Here is a 16,290-nt window from a genome sequence, read left to right as displayed (position 1 = left end):
GGATTGAAGAAGTCATCGAACTGAGGGGAACTAAGGCACCCACCATGCCTCTTTTTCACTGTTCTGACAGCTTTCTGTCAAAGAGGGCATGAGGTCTAAAGGCAAGCTATAGATGGGAGTAGAAACCTGCCAGCCCACAAAACCCAAAGACCATGAACCAAAGGTTATCATGCTAATCTCATTTCTTGCCAAGTGGCTGATTAAATCCTGAGTTAGGGGACTGATCTGAAATCTGAAGACTTCTCCTGCATGGAACAGCTCAACCTTGCTAGCTGGCGGCATCAGCCCAGATGCAGTGGTCTTTACAAATTCGGAGAGAAAGCTTCCAGGCTGACGCCAACCACACCCCAGCTCCACCACCCTCCCAGCCTCAGGCTCCTCCTAAGGAGCTGAGTAGTGTTCAGAGAATATAGGTCATCAGTAGCCAATCTTCTATCTCAAGTGCTTATGGAACAAATCAGAAGGTGCCCAAGTAAACAGGCAGTCCATCAAGGAGGATCTATGTAACCGTGTTATTTTTGAACAGTAAGAAGGCTCTGGGAAAACTGTCTACATTCAAGAATGAGTGAGCCAGAAAAAAGACCTCAAACAAAAAAGAAAATTTCATATGAAAAAAAAAGAAAAATGAATATAAACGTAAAATATAAATGAAGTAAACATCTCATTCCAGAAGACAAGAAATTTTTACACTGAAACTGCTTTGTGCTTTCTAGAAATTTAGTAAGACGTGGACTTAATGAAACAAGACAACACAATAAAATGAAAAGATAACTGATGGATAAAGAGAGGAAGGGAAAGAATGACATCCTAGAATATAAATGAATTTACAACAGCAGAATGCAGAGCAAACCCTGAAAATAATTGAAATACGTGGAGAACCTGAGAAAAATCACACAAAAACCTGAGGAAAAGAATAGATGATTTAAAATACATTTTCTCATCTAAAAGTGCTAATACCCATTTTTCTGCAGGGTTGTGAGGATTAAATGGGGTAATTCACATAGCGGACTGCCCACTGTGTGCAGCTCTTCAGTGCTCAGTCAGCGTTAGAAATGATGAGGTGTAGAGGTGACGACTCAGGACACATCATGGGGATCCAGCATTGAGGTTGTTACATGGCACAGGAAGAGTCCAAAAAAACTGAGACAGGAAGAAATAGATGCTACAGTATATTTTTTTTGCTTGAACTGAAGAAAGCTTGAATGCCACTTTTTAGGAAAAAATATAATGGTGACAAACACCAAAACTTAGCCCTGGGAATTACTGAACTTCAGACCAGAGAGTGCCAGAAGCATCCCAGCAAACAGAAAAACAAGCTTCTCTGAAGCAGATTCAGATTACCAGGAGCAGGGGCAGCGTCTGCGGGCGGGGAGGAAGGGGGTGACGCTCTGTGAGGGGCCTTCGTCACCTTGTTTTAATGTAACTGACTACGCTTGTAGATGGCTAGATTTTACCTTGAAACAGAAGGAGAAAAAGATAAATGTTTAGGGCTTTCTTGGCTAACAGAGATCACACAAGAATTTGTGTTGCGAAAGTTGGAGTTGGTTATTTGACTATTACCTAGGTGCCCAATTATCAAGTAATCCAATCAATTTAGCAAAAGCCAGATTTTCTAGAGATTGATAATTACAATCTATAAAACAAAGCAGTAACCTCTGGAGTCCAGATACTTTGAAAGACTCTTTTGCTACAGATGCATTACACAGAAAATGTATTTATGATAACAAAAAGATGGCTATTATAAATTTTCCCAGGTTCTCATACCAGTTGAGAAAGGAGACTGACATTTTTGTAAAGGCATTCTGTCTATAAAAAGCTGCTTCTAAATGGCTTTCTGGTTTCGAATTTTGTCTCCATTTACGTTTTCATCAATAGCTCTTCCCTCCCAACTTTATACCCATAGTGTTTTCAATAAACAGCCTCTAATGAGAAGAGCCTGCAGTCTCACAGAGAGGCCTTGCATAAGAGTTGTTAGCACAGAATAGGAAAAGCCAGTCCTGATGGAACTAAAACTTCCAAACTGGAAAAGAAGAATGTAGAATTTTGGCAAAGTCAGAGGCATGTGGTATTCTGCTTCTGTAGACTGGAAATTCTACACTGAGCCAAGTGGCCTTCGTTTGGGGTTCATTCCACCAAGAGAAGAACGCTTCAATGTTAGCTCATCCGTCACTGTGGCAGGTTTCTTATCCAGAATGCTTCTGAGTCTGAGCAGGTAGAGGTCCACAGCATTTCTGGAGCTTAGATAATTCCAGAAAAGCAGGATGAGAACTTGAGCTAACCCCAGTACTTTGATTGCCTTTCAGTTTGGATCAAGGAACGGGGGCGTGATATATATTTGCACATTGCACTTCTGTGCTTTTAAACACTCTTACCCACAAACAATGTGAAGTGCTATTGAGACCCATCACGCCAAATACCTTACTAATTAGACTGGCTTGGAATCCAGAAACCTGCAGTTGGGGCCCACTTCCCCGAGTCTCTGTCGTGCTGGTGGACCACTTGTGCAGGCAATCACTGGTGACATCAGAGAGCAGTTTCTTTGTCATCTCAGAAATGCCACACTGACAAATCCCATAGCAGCATTTTCTAAATGGATGATCTATTGAAAATCCTTTAGCCTTGTTTGGGTTTTTATTACTCAGAGTGTGGAACTTACACCAGCACTGTCATTGCCTGGAACCCAGACCTACTGAATTCTAATCTGCATTTTAAAAAGATCCTCTGATGATTTTGTGTGCACATTAAAGTTTGAGAAGCACTGTTAAGTTCACCCCAGTTGTAAACCCTCAGATAACTTATCTTCCTGTAAAATTGTTTATCACCATAATAGCTTAAAGGAGAAAAACCATGTTCTCCTTTCAATAGCTAATGCAAAGGTGTTTGATAAAGTTCTGAACCTATTCCTGAATTTTCTATTATGATTACATTGGTGTTTTATTTTGAGGAGATTGACATTTTTGCAGTAATGAATTTTCCAGTTCAGACATCAATATTTCTCTCCATTTGTTAGTCTGTCCTACAGTATAGTATTAGAATTTTATTCCTTCATATTTCTTGCTAAGTTTACTCCATGTACTTAAATTTGTGGCTATTGTGAATGTCATTTTATTCTGTGTTGTTTATTTTTTAACATATAGAAAGTTTATCGTTTATATATTCATTTTATAACTAAACATCTGGAAGAACTCTCTTAGCTTTAATTGTTTTTCAGGTGGCCCTCTTGAATCATAACTACTTTTTACACTTCTGACTTTTTTAAATCCGTATGGCCTGAATAGTGTAGAAAACTGTAAGACCTCAGGGACTTAAGAACTGTTTGGGCTTGACTCCCACTTCTAGGAAGATGGAATACGGGTGCTTTTCCCTATTCCTCCTCCCTCTGAGTGCAACTAAAAGCCCTGGATATTATGTGTAAATAAACATAACAATCCAAAAAGTGGAAAGAAAAAAGGCGGACTGGCTAGGGAACCTTGGGACCTGAGGAAGGACATGGAGGCAAGTCGCTGGTTTTCCGTTAGCCTCCTATATCCCAGACTTCTCACTCAAGAGGCTGGCAACTCAGAAATACCAATGAGTGCAGGTGAAAAAAGGTCCAGCAAAAGCCTGCTCTCTGTAGCCAAAGGACCAAAAAGGGACAGTGTAGCAAGACGGAAAACCTGTAGACAGTAACCGCCCTACTCTAGCCTGTATATATATACACACACATACATATGTTTATGTTTCTCTGCACAACAATAGAGTGTTTATGTATACACATATATTTTTGACTATTTCAAAGGATACGTAACACAAAATTAGTTCCATTTGTGATTGGCGACTTCAAAGCAGGGAGAGGTACGTGGCACGTTTTGCTTAACACCCTTTCTCTGTTTTTGCTGTACGTCCTCATAGATCATCTTCTAAGCATTGAGTACAGATTGTTTGCCTAGAAATATGTATTATCGTTTTATGCTTTTCTTTTTTTGTTAACATGTTGTATCATACTAGGTGCAGTGAACTGCAGTTTCCTTTTTCTCTTAGCAATGTATCTTGGAGATCTTCCTGTTCCTCAAGATACAGAACATTTCCACGGTCAAATTATGTGACTCCTCCTCATTGTCCTTAACTACCATGTGACGTCCCTCAGTATGAGGGCAATCACACTCTATCTAACTCTTCCCCGTTTGTAAACATTCTGCTCCATATACGTTTTGTTTTTACGAACAATGCTGCGACAAAAATCCTTATGTATAGTTTTTCGACACAGATGCTTGCATTTCCTTAGTTTAGATATATTGAAAATTAGAAGCACTAGGCAAAAGGCTAAATTATAAATTTGATATCGCTACATTCCCTCCTAAAAGGCCATATGCTCTTTTGTACTTTTCCCAACCCCCACTCTCCCATCTTTGCTTCTTGTCTGCGGCTTGGCAAGTGGATAAGGTGACATCTTTTGCAAAATTACTCTGACTGCTTCCCTCGAGCTTAGAGCCAGCCGGCATTTTTGTAGAATTTTGTTCTGTGGTCTCCTCTTTCAGTCCGATACCAGCTGCCTTCTCTCTTCCCTCATAGTTTTTGATCCACCTGCCTTCTTATTTGCTAGCACTGTTGTGGATTGCTTGAAAAGAATATTTGTAAGATGTTACCACTGGGGGGAAGATCGGGGAAAGGTACATGGCACTCAATGTATAATTTTTGCAGCTTCCTGTAAGTCTATAATTATTTCAAAATTAAAAGTTTTTTTAAAAAGCATATTCCTCATTTCTAGGGATTTGAATTGAGGGGGGAAATCTGGAGCAAGGGCTCAGCTGATCATTTTTATTCCATCCTCACTTAGTTTTTTGTTTTGAATCATTACAAAAAAGTATATTATTTTTTAAACAATAATAAAATTCCATGTGCCTTTTTAAAAAAGAATGAATGAGGTAGATTGATATATGCAGACATGAAAAAATTATAAAAATAATTTGATTTTTCTATTTGTCCTTTTTCACAAGGAACTTTTGTTTCTTCTTTGAAAAAGAAAACCAGAGAATTAGAGTGAGTTGCAAAGATATGTTTCAATAAAAAGATTCTCAAAGTGAATTGGAATAAACTCATAATAGTTATGGATTTAATCATTCTAAAGACACCATTAAAAATTGTCTAGTGTTTGTAAATGTTTCCTGTAAAAGTTCTCTTTAGCGATGATGGTTATATATATATATAGTGATGAAGCATCGTTAAACTTTATGTAGGAAGAAAAGAGATGAGAAATGATCGCTCACGGCACTCCCACTTTCAGAGATCCAGTCACAAGTCAGTGGAGCAGCTTCCTCTTCAGTCCGGGCCACAGCGGGCCACTTGTTGCAGCCAAGATACTTATTAGTCATTATTTTGAAACATCTTACATTGTTACCAAATAATACCAGCACCCAGTTAACCTGTATGTTTTGGAGCAGTTCCATTTTATTATTACTTCTTGTCATCCAGGGCCTTGATAAAATAAGCTTTCAAATGGGAAACTGAGCTTCTGCCTGGTAACTCTGCTTTCCTGAGCTGGGGACAAGCTGAGCTGTGAGCTGGTGCACTCTGCTCAGTTTGAGGTCCACCCCCAGAGCTGGCATCCGGGCGATATTTGGAGGGGAGGGTCTCTGCCAGCGTTGCAGCTCAGTGTCCTTTGAGATATCCTCTGTTCTTACAGTTTCTAAAATAAACTGTGGAAAACTGTTGCGCATAATTAATTCTGTAACTCACTGTTTTCCACAGGCTTTGTGGAAGGGACACAAACAACGGGAAGCGTATCTAAGCAGGCGGCAAACGTTTGCTGATAATGCTACTTCCATTGTGAAGGTAAACATCCTCTCCTGCCTTGTCAAGTGCTTGACTCAAACTTTTCCCTTCGTTTTACTTTTGCTTCTGGAAGACAGACGATAGAAAGAATATGCATGAGTCTTGAAGTCAGGAGCAAGTCCTGGGTTTGAGTCCCACCTCCGCTTCTCACTTGCCTGATCATCTTCCAGTCCATTGAAACACTGGCTCAGGTTGTTGATGTGGTTATGAGAATCAAATGTGAAAGAGCGTCATAACCAGTAAACACTCTTTCTCTAGAAAGTCCAAATCTATCACTGAAGGTCTGAGGGACACCCAGCTTTATTTCATGTGCCTCTGGTCATATGTATTTAGAATGCTCAAACTTAAGCATACAAGATCTTAGTTGTAAGGCAAATGCAAAACCAATGACAAGAAGCAGTAGAGGTAAGTTGGGACCTGTGTCTGGGTGGGAGCCAGTCTAATGCAGCTCTCCACCCAGGCTGAGGGCTCTGAACGTAGAGAAAGAAAAGACACTGGATGCCCCCTCTTCCAGAGCTGAAAACCAAAGGACTGTTCAGAAATGAACTGGGTGACCACTTGGACATAAGATGAGAGTCAGAATAGTGGGGCTGGAGAGACATCGGAATCAGATGAGATTCGTTTAGAAGACTTTTTAAACGGTGAAGACAGACGGAGGATGACGTGGTCCAGCTCCATGGTGCATCAGCTCCTTCATATTGTCCTCTGCTCACCGAGAAATGCTAGCCTATTCTCAGAGAACTGTTGGTCACAGTTGGTCCCCGTGAGACCTCTTTAGATGTTTTCCTGTAAAGATGTAAAGGTTATTGGATGCATTTAAGGGCTGTTAGAAGAAACCCTGGACTTTGTTTAATATGATTCCTTGACCCATTGCAACTCTCAGCAAAATGCCTTGCCCTCATGGCTTTTATTTATTGAGAGTAAAGCAAAATAGTGCAAACCTCTGTTACCTTCCCCACCATAACGTGTAAAATGTTTTAAACTCCTTAAGAAAGAAAAATAAAAGAAGTAGCAGGTGAATATTAGGCTTTAGATGTTTATTATTTGGTGGGCTGCTAATTTTTAGTTTTTAATCAAAGTAACAATATTATTTTTAGAAAGACTGCATAAAAAGAGATGAAATGTTGTTTGGTAATTGCTTTGATGTCTCTGTTTGACTTAATTTATTTTTAGATTCAGTCCTGGTTCCGGATGGTAACGGCACGGAGGAGTTACCTCTCACGACTACAGTATTTCAGAGATCACGTAAGAGATCTGTGTGTGGGTTTTGTCCTGCCTGAAGATGAATGAATGAGTGCTTTGTTAGACGTCAGCACTGCAGGATTTTTATTAAGTGGTGGGAATGAACACTAGGAGGAAAAAGAGGTCTGAGAGCTCAACATGGTCATACGTGGAGGCCTACTTTTTTCCTTCAGAACTCGGGTTCAGAGTGAGTCTTCACCAGTCAGGACTGGGTAGGACGTGAGTGACAAGGAACCGATTGGGCTAGTAATGCCAAAGAGAAAAGATTCTAAAGAGTGTTTTCCGACATTGCTTGTAAAGTTTTTCTAACTGCTAACTGATTAACTTAAATAGAAGCCCACCGCAGGAATTTTTTGGGGCTCTTTCAGGAAGAGACATGTGAAGGTAGACTGGATCATCTAAGTTTGATGCTAAAAGTTTTTTTCCCTTTTTAGATCTTTTTACGTAAACAGTCCCTGTTCAACCTTGTTTATCACTTTAGCTAACTTATCCTTTCTTCAAAGGAAATGCAAAAATAAAACATTGACTGCACCATATCTAACTACTGTCATTTCTAAATCGTGTCTGTTCTTAAATATGGTCAGTTCTCAAAGAGTTCTAAAGTCTGAAATAGTGGAGTAGATGGGACTCTGGAAGGTCATGGCTGGTCACATTCTTTTGCAGAATAATGAAATCGTGAAAATACAGTCGCTGTTGAGAGCAAACAAAGCAAGAGACGACTACAAAACACTGGGTGAGTGGGAGCGTTCTGAAACGAGGTACGGCCCCTCAGAAACTAGGCAAGGACAGGCTGTTTCCATCTCAGGCACTTCCGGGGGTGCCCCAAGGGCAGAGGATGCCCACTGTGTCCAGGCAGCTTGAGCATCTCAGGCCCCAGGTCTGAATGGGTACACGAAGGAACGTGTGCCGACAGGAATGGGCCTTCCTGTTATCAGTGGAAGGGGCAAGTGGAGTGGATATGATTTCTTCAAGAAGAATGGAGTTGGCATAAATGCTGATATTTTTACATTAAATTTGAGCTAGAGTCTGAATCTAACGCAAAAGAGTTAACCAGAAGATAAGCTTACATTTGCACTGTTTAATTCATTCACTGGCCTATGATCTTTTCCCCCTCGTTATAAGAATAAAACACATTCATATAAGAAATTTTGGAAATATGAATAAGAACGTAAAAAGCATGTACTTTCTCTCTCAAAGATAACTACAAAATCTTCCTGTAATTTCATTCTGGGCTTCTCACAGTAGCTGTGGTTTTTAAAATATTTCTTCTTATAATACTAGTATATGCCATTTGTGGAAAGTTTGAAAATAGCAAAATAAAGTGAAAATCAGCCAGAAATATCATCTACTTTTTGACAGTCCCAGCTCTACATGTGTTTGTTATTCTGTTTTTACATAGGGAAGATCATTCTTTATCTGCTGAATTATCATGAGAACATGTCCTAGATTAAGTCAAGAAGAGCTTGATGATAAATTTATTAGTACTGCGCAAATTTTTAACATTTTATCTAGGCCATTCAGAAGTAGGTGTGTTTTTTTGGCCCTGAGCTAACATCTGTTCCCAATCTTTTTTCTTCTTCTTCTTCTTCTCCCCAAAGCCCCCCAGTACCTAGCTTCATATTCTAGTTGCAGGTCCTTCTGGTTGTGCTGTGTGGGACGCCACCTCAGCATGGCCTCAGGAGTGGTGCTAGATGTGCGCCCAGGATTCGAACTGGCTAAACCCTGGGCCACCGAAGCACAGCGTGCAAACTTAACCACTCTGCCACAGGGCCAGCCCCTCAAAAGTAGTTTTGAGATGGTAAAAAATCATTATTTGTGTGTCTTAGTAATGAAAATGGCCATTATGTCGTCTCTGATTCCGCCTTGTTTCTTATTTTTATTTTTTGGAGGAAATAAAAAACTGTTCAGCGATGATCCTAGCACAGTACCCAGTAAATAGTTTAACCAGTTCCCTTCGTTGTCTAAAGTCTATCTGAATTGTGGGGCGAAGTAGAAGGCTCAGGAAAGAACTTCCCTGGTACTTGTTCAGGAAAACCCTCGGGAAGCTTCAGGGGCTGCGTTCTGCCTCCAGCCTGCAGAATCTACTGGATGTTGCCCACTTCCACTAGATTCCAGAGTCCAGTATGCAAACCGGGTGAGGAAAGGTCGGCCAGGCTTTTCAGTGCTACACTTCTCCACTTTTGAATTACTGAGATTCGTCTCTCAGTTGGAAGATCTCTTTCAGTTTTTCACAAGAAGGCTGAGTAGGGGGTTTGTTTTCTGAGCCCTAACACACTAAAGCAGGTTTGCTGTTGCCATAGCACATGAAAGGCAACTTACAAATAAATTTTCCAAATGAACACACTGGCTGCTTTACGTTTCATTCCAGGTAACATGTTTTTGTGGGTAGTCGTGGTTTGCACTTGGTTACCTTGGCTTTTTTAATAACAAAGACAAAAGAAATTTCAGTGAAAAAATCGAGGTGATTTTGTGTTAAAGCGTAGAAAGTAGATAGAAACTATGTTAGTGAATAAGGTAGATCTATGTTGCTCTGGGCTTTGGCAAATAGGGTGGTTTTGTGGTAACTGAAATGTGAATTTTCACTTCTGTCTCAATTCAGCATCTTCATAAAACTAAGACTATTTTTAATCGGAAAAAAGATCACTTTTCTTAGTTTATCATCATCCATCTTCACCCATTCCTTCTGGAAAGGCATTGAATGCACTCAAGCTTGGAAATTGCTGGGACTGTCCTATGACCACTTTTAAGGGCTGACTATGAAGTTATGTGACTTCCTGAAATTAGAATATCACAAAGTGATTCCCAACCATGAAGATGTCAAAAAGCCTACTGTTGATAGAAGAAATATTAAGTTTGAACCATAATAATTAGTGAAGCTAAAATATTAATTTGTTTCTAACAAGCCTATTAGCTCAGGCAAAGATACACAATCCTTAGGTGCAGAGAGAGAGAAATTTAGACACAAATGAGATGGCTCATGTTCTCTCAAGTTAGCTACATAAAGGAGCTCTGGTACAGAAAAAGCTCTGGCTTTTTCTGAAATGGTGATGTCATCAGCAACATCTTTGCTAGAAATGGTAGGAAAATAAATTCTCATGTGCTTCAGTGATGAGGAAATGAGGGGGGTCCCCGGATCCAAGGTGACTTCTCTAATAAAGACCATCAGAAGTGGCAAAAAGTAATACGGATGCCTCTAGACTTGGTCGTTCATGCTGGGTTCATGCTTTAATTCTTTCTTGGTTGAACTCTTTTTATTCCTTGACTGTCAAAACACCACAGAACCAAGCTGGAAGTAAAAGGAAGATTGACAGGGCCTTAGATGTGAAGGAGAGGGCAGTTATTGAGGTTGCCACAACTGAGCTGGGCTCTGTGAAGCCGTCTTTGTATTGCTGTGTGTAATCGTTCATCAGTGAAGGTCCAGACAGTTTATTCTTAAAGTTTACCCAGAGTACATCTCACTAAACACCTTAAAAAAATTTTTTTTTCAAAAGTCAGTGTGCCAGGGAATTAAAGCATAATTGACGTGCAAGGCACTAAGAAAGCTTTTTAGAATTTCTGTAGATACCCCTCGACAACTGAGGCTGGTCTCTGAGGTGCTGAGCACCCTCCCTTGGTCCATGCTGAAAGGACAAGGAACAAATTTCAGTTTCTGAAATCTTTTGTTTCTGACAAGTAGAACATGTGTTCCTGTTGTGTTCCATTGGCCCTTATTTGGCCTTAAAGTTCTTCCTCCATTGATCATTTCTAGTTCGCCTTTCACCCAGTTCCTGCTCCTTCCCAAAGGTCTTTTGGGGCGAGAGAAACCACTTTCTGCTTCCTGCAGCAAGAACAGAAATCACTTATCTGGCTCAGCCACAAGCTCTCAGAGCTGAGGTAACTTACATTAACATTCTTTCCCAGGTTCCTCATCAATAAGGCACAGATAGAACTATCTTCTCAGTGCGTGAGTCCTGGCAACAGTGTGAGAGAGGGCTGATAAATGAGTATTAGATAACTAGAGAATAGTGAGGCTGGACATTATCAGTGGTGTGCATTTATTTATATGATCAGTTTCCTTGTCTAGATTTTACATGGGGCAGGATGATTCACTCCAGAAACCAAGTTGTTCTGTTGCCTTTTTTTTTCTGGTAATGCTTTATTTAAAGACCTGGTTTCTTTCCTATTCATAATAATTGCAATCTTGGGGCTGGCCCCGTGGCCGAGTGGTTAAGTTCGTACGCTCCGCTGCAGGCGGCCCAGTGTTTCGTTAGTTCGAATCCTGGGCGCGGACAGGGCACTGCTCATCAGACCACGCTGAGGCAGCGTCCCACATGCCACAACTAGAAGGATCCACAACGAAGAATATACAACTATGTACTGGGGGGCTTTGGGGAGAAAAAGGAAAAAATAAAATCTTTAAAAAAAAATAAATAATTGCAATCTTGCCTAATGAAAGCATGCCTGCTCCTTTCTCTGCAGTTGGCTCTGAAAACCCACCGTTAACAGTAATCCGCAAATTTGTACACCTATTGGACCAAAGTGACTTGGATTTCCAGGAGGAGCTGGAGGTAGCGCGATTGAGGGAGGAAGTGGTGACCAAGATCAGGGGCAATCAACAGCTAGAGAAAGACCTGAACCTGATGGACATCAAGATTGGGCTGCTGGTGAAGAACAGGATCACGCTAGAGGTCAGTGGGGTCTTGGGACTGGTGGCTCCCAGAAGAAAGAAAGTGCACGTATATTGACGCACGACGCCTTGGTCCAGCTAAGCTCAATTGAAATCCAGAATGAATTGGCCAAAGTTCATTTACCATTTTCCTTACAAATTAGTGGTTCTCAGGCCTGCAAAATTCTATGCCCTCCCCCCTTTATAACATATTTCGTAGGGCTTCTTTACCATTTTGATATGAAATAAAACCTGCTTACATATGTACCTTCGTAATAAGACTAAAGTTTTTGTATTAAAAAGAAAGTTATTTATAATAAAAACACATATTTCAATTTGAAAATACGTGGGCCCAATGCCATTAGAAGCTGCATGACCAAGATGCCGAGGTTTGGGCTCTTCTCAGAATAACCCTGGGTCGAGAGAGCCACAAATAGCTACTGATGACGCTGATCCAGGCAAGCCGTGGAACTGTCAGTTTTTTCATTTTCCAAAATGGAAAGTTCCGAATAAGCAAAATGTGGTCTCCCCCCACAATTTACACAGAATTGCAGTCCTAGAAAACTCAGTGTATATTAAAATTGTGGGGGAAATGTATTGTGCTTATATGTAAAACAAGTCGATTCTAGGCTCAAATAATTATACACAGAATTTTGACCTACACGAAAGACCAGCAGGACGTTCAAAATCCAGGCATGCAAAGTGTGGACAATTATTCATGCAGGACCTTCCTACAAACTGCAGGACAGCAGAACATCTGTCCTCCCTTGCCGCCACCCACTAGAAGCCAGTAGTGCCCTCCGATCATTAACATGTTAAAAAACACTCCCACACATTTCCATCATGGCCCCTCCACAGCGTGGTACTGCCCCAATAATAGCCCCTAAATAAATAATGCTGTAGTTTTGTATGTGTGAAAGCTGCCAGTGTCAGAGCTCCTGAAAACCATGTGAAAAGTGTCATTTTTCCCCCAGAAAAGGAGATTTCTAGAATCAGGCTTCTCTCCAGGTCCCTGCTCCTGTGCCATATCAGTTTTCAGGAAACTGATAGGTCAAGAGGGGAAAGCTGACCTCTGGAAGCTCTGAGAACGCCACGGTGGGTCCAGGTGGCGAGTCAAATGCCGGTGACTCAAATACATAGTTCTGGAAAACCGGGAGATGCGAAGCCGTGGGAGGCTACCAGATAAGTGGCCACGTGAACGCCCACTCTGGTTTCCAGCCCTCACAGAGATCCTAGTGAAATGGTGCAGAGAAAATAAGGAAAATAGAGCACTTCGTAACATGAGAAAGGATCATCTTTTCTAAATATTAAGAAAACAATTTAAATGTTCTGCATTTAACTCAGTTTTCATTATTTTATCCAGAAAAACAATAATACTTTACTCTTTTTTTAAAAAAATGTGTTTGTATTGTCTGACACACATGAGAACTTTGAAAGTATAATGTACTCCAGAAGGTCCTTGAGAGAATGCCCTTTTATAGCCTTAAACTGCTCTTGTATCCTATTCCCATAAAGTCGTAAACAGGAAGCTCCTTGCCTTTTACAATAAAGTCTTAGTTGCAAAACAGTAAATAGTAGAAATATTATGTAGCTTGTGGGAATACAATCATGGCAGATTTTCAGATCTTTATGAATGTTTTAAAGTTTTTTTTAAGTATTCCTAATTGATAACGTTGTAAAACAAAGTTAACTTTTCATCTTACCTCTTCAAATACCAGACTTTTATCAAACACATATTAGAAGTTAAACTAATTTCATTCATTGTAAATATATATATATATACTTAAGCTATAAGAAAAAAAGTTAAGCGAGTTTTCTTTGGGTGGTAGAATTAAACTTATCTTCTTTATCCGTTTTTTTTTTTGACCCTGAGCATGTGTTTAGTGAGAAAAAAAGATTTTAAAGGGAAGTAGCTTGGTTGGTAAACAGTAACTCTAGCTCCCTCCAGTAACCGCAGATCTCACAATTCTTGGAAAATTGGCCTTCCTCCTGGAAACCTCAGAGAGTCAGTGAGTGAGTGAAGTGGCTGTCATTGGTTTAAGGCAAAAAGAATGGTTTGGAGATGGAGACAAAGCGTGTGACATGGAAGTTTCTTAGAGGCACAGGGAGGAAGAAAGGTGTGAGTAGACTCACACTAGCCTGAAGGAAAACCTGGAGAGAAGCTGAAGGTAATCCCGAGTGGCTGAAGTTCCCACTGACGGCTGTGATGTGCCCTCTGGGTGCAGACTTGCAGACTGGGCCGCCTGAAACCCAGGATAGAGATTCACTTTGTTGCTTAGTTATACCACTTCACTGCTTATATCAGCATGCTTCCTTGGGCGTGTTTCTTAACCTCTCTGAACCTCGTTTTCTTCACTAGAAAATGTGCTAAATGCTTTACGGATATTTTTAATCTTCACGGCAACCCAGTCAGATTGCTATTATAGCCCATTTTATCGATTGAGGAAACGGAGGCTTAGAGAGGTTGACCTGCACAAGGTCACAAAGCTACTTCCGCTTTGCAGATACGCGTATTTTTATGACTCCAAGCCCCAAGCACCTTATACTAGTCCACACCTTCTATAAAAATTTTTCTGTTGTAGCGTATTACCTGCATGCAGATATCCTGCGATCGGGGAGGAGGAAGATGGTAGCAATCGGGGCAGCATGAGGTGTGGCAATCTCATGAACAAGCTAAGGCTGTTGCTCCTTCAAACCTGCATTCCTCAAATCTTCCATATTTATTGATAAGAAGAGGGGAAATTAAATTTCTATTAATACAAAGCATATGCCTCTGTTTGGAACCCGTCTGGGTTGGCCTTTGGCCCCTTCTTCAAGCTTCCCAAAGCAAACCTCCCTTCACACGAGAGCGGTTGTGAGCAAGGTGAAAGTTCACAGGGAGGAAGGAAGAGCAGCTCACTGCATCCACCTGCCCGGCTCTGCGCTGGCATCCCGAGCAGCCAGACTGTTCCCTCTGCACAGCCACTAGGTCTCCCCGGCCTCTCCCCTGTAGGGCTCAGCGCTGGACGCCACTGGTTCCCTGGCTACGCTCCTCTCCCTGTCCAGCCTTCACCAAATGTCTCCATCTCTAAGGCAGAGGAATTCAGCTCTGCCCCAGAGCTGGCTCACCACCGCCACCCTCTCTTCTCTTCTGTATATGTCAAAAACCGTCACCCTAAAGATGAGGTCTAGAACAAAACAAAGTCTCTAGGTTCCAGAGCCACCACCATGGAAAGTAGGTAAGACGGGGAATATAAGTACCAAGATTTTTTATCCACTATATATTTAAAATCAAGATAATCAATTTATTCTACATATTTGAGGGAACTGAATGATCTACACATCCCAGTTATTTGAAGAGGAAAAACCTGGGTTAAATGGAATTGTAAGCCAGAGTTGGTCTAGTGATGTCTAGGACTTCTCACAGATAAGGATATCAGACAGCCGCCTGCCTAGACTTCCACTTCACCTCCATCTGGTGGTCACTAGGCTTCCTGTCTTCATTTTGATTGTATTTTAAAGATTTTATTTTTTCCTTTTTTCTCCCCAAAGCCTCCCCGTACATAGTTGCATATTTTTAGTTGTGGGTCCTTCTAGTTGTGGCATGTGGGACGCCACCTCAGCATGGCTTGATGAGCGGTACCATGTCCATACCCAGGATCCGAACCAACGAAACCCTGGGCCGCCGAAGCAAAGTGCACGAACCCAACCACTCGGCCATGGGGCCGGCCCCTTGAATGTATTTTATATGTTTGTGAAACAAGAGGGGAAATCTTGCCTTTTAAAAAAAATGTTATAGAAATGCAAATCAAATCCCCCTCTTTCCCCATGTAAGCAATTAGGGGGACGGAAGCAAATGATTAAGACAAATCTCTCAGCTGAGAATAGGAAAAACTAAAATCACATACCTGGAAGGCAGTGGATGTAACCACTTAGAGCTATCTTCCTCAGAGCTCCAAGAGTTTTTTTCTACTTATGGGCTGACCGCAGCTCTGAGAATTGGGTGCTAGGAGGCAAGCAGATTTAGAGCTTGTCCTGTACACAAACGCTGACAGTCGTTCTCATCCCCACGGGCAACTGGAAGTGGAAGCAGGCATGTTTTTGGTTGTCAGAATGACTAGGGGTCCCTACTGGCATTTAGCAGACAGGGCCAGGGATGCTAGGTGGCCAGCAGTGCATGCGCAGCCAAGCACTCTATTGCCTGAAACGCCCAGCGTTCCTCCACTAAGGAACAGTGGTCAAGCATCCTGATACTTACTGGCTACCAATCGAGTCCTCATGTGGAGCTTGGCCTAAGAGCTCAGGGAAGCAGAGGGAAGAAGTTTTGAAAAAAAACAACTTTCTTGCCACCTACTCTGTGGGACAGCAACCCAATGTTAAGTAGCAGAGGAGGTGTCCTAGAACTGTGACTTTCATGTGAGTCATGTGCCATTGGTGGGTGATGAAATCCGGTTAGCATGTCACATCGGCAGTCTTTAAAAATGGGCTAGAATAAAAGAAAATTGGAAATATCAGTGTGCCCCAGTAGTAAGGATAAGTATTGTTTAGTATAGTGTGTGTGTGTGTGTGTGTGTGTACACCAACGAAAGATGTAAAATGTATTTTTTATTGTG

General features: G+C 41.3%; 1 protein-coding gene across 2 annotated transcripts in view; it reads left to right on the top strand.

Moving 5' to 3' along the window:
* IQGAP2 (IQ motif containing GTPase activating protein 2) overlaps nt 1–16,290 on the top strand; it is a 267,686-nt gene that overhangs the window by 200,895 nt on the left and 50,501 nt on the right. For both annotated transcript variants that reach the window (XM_046666170.1, XM_046666171.1), the window contains exons 18-21: nt 5,728–5,811; nt 6,985–7,056; nt 7,717–7,786; nt 11,512–11,720. In XM_046666170.1, coding sequence (XP_046522126.1) covers nt 5,728–5,811; nt 6,985–7,056; nt 7,717–7,786; nt 11,512–11,720 — 435 coding nt within the window. The remainder of the gene's footprint in view (nt 1–5,727; nt 5,812–6,984; nt 7,057–7,716; nt 7,787–11,511; nt 11,721–16,290) is intronic.

The sequence above is a fragment of the Equus quagga genome, chromosome 7, assembly GCF_021613505.1.
Source record: "Equus quagga isolate Etosha38 chromosome 7, UCLA_HA_Equagga_1.0, whole genome shotgun sequence".
Taxonomy (NCBI): Eukaryota; Metazoa; Chordata; class Mammalia; order Perissodactyla; family Equidae; genus Equus; species Equus quagga.
Note: the sequence above shows the minus strand (reverse complement) of the source record. Positions and strands in the feature narration are given on the sequence as shown.